The following is a 1,801-nucleotide window of genomic DNA, read 5'->3' on the forward strand; positions in this document are numbered from 1 at the left end:
AATCAGTACAGTGTAACTTTAGTGTGATAGGAGAGAAGAGACAAGAGGAAGTCATTTGTCTGTGTAACTTGTATTGATGCCACAAGTACTATTTACCATAATCAATACACTATGAATAGGAGAGTTTATATTTCTCTTCTAAGAGTGGTGCAGAATTCTTACATAAAAATCCTATTCATCTTTTTCTCACAACATGCCTATGCACAACATCGGGGAGAACTATAAAATTAGAGTAGGTGGTAAGGGAGACAGAGGATATAGTTGCCCATTTTCTATATGGGTGAATCTAAGGTGGGAAGAGGTGAAATGACTTACCCAAAGTCAACTAGCATGAATTTCACTCATTCTACAGATCACTGGATACTTTCCTAACCTCTTAATGGCAGATCTCATCTCCTGATTCCTAAGGGTATAAATCATGGGCTTAAGCATGGGAGTGATGACTGTGTAGCTGATGGAGACAGCCTTGTCCATAGGGAAGGAGGTGAAGGGACGGGCATAGATGTAGATGCATGGCACAAATATCAAGGATACCACAATGATGTGGGTGGTACAAGTGGAAGAGGCTTTGCGCCTTGCCTCCCTTGAGTGAAATCTCAGCATCACCAAGATGACTGTGTAGGAAGCCAGAAGGATGAGGAACCAAATAAGAACTAACATCCCACTGTTGGTAATCATGAGGAGCTCCAATAAAGAGGTATCTGTACAGGCAAGTCTCAAAACTTGGGGGACATCACAATAAAAGTTATCCAGGATGTTGGGGCCACAGAAAGGCAAGGGCAGCAGGAGAACAAGCTGGACAATGGAGTGGACAAAGCCTCCTGCCCAGGCAGCCGCCACTAGCCCAAAACACATCTGAGAGTTCATGATGGTGAAATAATGGAGGGGCCGGGAGATGGCAATATAGCGGTCAAATGCCATCACTGAAAGGAAGAAGACTGTACCACCACCCAAGAGATGGAAGAAGATCTGGATCATGCAGCCCTGGTAGGAGATGGTTTTGGCCTCAGACAGGAAGTCAACCAGCATCTTGGGGGCAGTGACTGAGGAGTAGCAGAGATCTGTAACAGCCAGGTTATGAAGAAGGAAATACATGGGAGTGTGGAGCCGAATATCAGAGGTTACTATAGTTATAATGAGGAGGTTTCCCATAACAGTTGTTATGTAGACAATCAGGAACACAAGGAATAGAAAACCCTGCAGTTCCTGAGCCTGTGAGAGTCCCAGGAAGACAAACTCAGTCACACTGGTGAGGTTCCCTGCTTCCATAGAATCTTTCTAACACACCTAGAGAGAAAACACATCATTAAAAAATCATATACCTTGTCCCTAGAAATCTTAAGGGTCAGGATTTATTGGATCAATAAAAAATTTTGACCTATCATTCATTATGGATGAAGTCCCTGTTTTGGAATTTCAAGCATCATGGAGGAGGAGGGTAAAAAGGTTAAGAAGAGTTGGTTCTCTAGGGTGTTCTAAGATTGAAGGCACTAGGTGTAATGCCTAAGAGAATGTTAGCAAATAGGTCTAAGAAACATAACTTTCTGTATAAAAAAAGTAAGAAGTAGTGAGGGGATGCACAGTGGAAGTATGATCTGAGTCCAGTGTGGTCATTTCAATTGAAATAATATTGATTAAGCCTTGGCAATATGCAAGACATTGTGCTAATAATTGGTGATAGAATGACAGAAATAAAATAGTCCCTGCCTTCAAGCAATTTACTTGAGATGAGGGATAGGAAATGTACACAGATAAACATGATAAGACAGGGAGTAGAGGGGGCAAAGGACAAATCCAAAAA

The 1,801-nt window shown here is 42.1% G+C and overlaps 1 protein-coding gene across 1 annotated transcript; it reads right to left on the bottom strand.

Annotated features, from left to right (window-relative positions):
- Positions 1-321: 321 nt before the first annotated feature.
- Positions 322-1,269, bottom strand: LOC114053070 (olfactory receptor 4D1-like). Its single transcript, XM_027875939.1, has one exon. The coding sequence runs from the start codon at positions 1,267-1,269 to the stop codon at positions 322-324; it is 948 nt and encodes a 315-aa protein (XP_027731740.1).
- Positions 1,270-1,801: the final 532 nt, after the last annotated feature.

Source organism: Vombatus ursinus, unplaced genomic scaffold (genome assembly GCF_900497805.2).
Source record: "Vombatus ursinus unplaced genomic scaffold, bare-nosed wombat genome assembly UNPS02003903.1, whole genome shotgun sequence".
Lineage (NCBI taxonomy): Eukaryota > Metazoa > Chordata > Mammalia > Diprotodontia > Vombatidae > Vombatus > Vombatus ursinus.

Excerpts from the sequence above, each read along its gene's own strand:
- LOC114053070 (XM_027875939.1), bottom strand. The coding sequence starts at position 1,269 with ATGGAAGCAGGGAACCTCACCAGTGTGACTGAGTTTGTCTTCCTGGGA.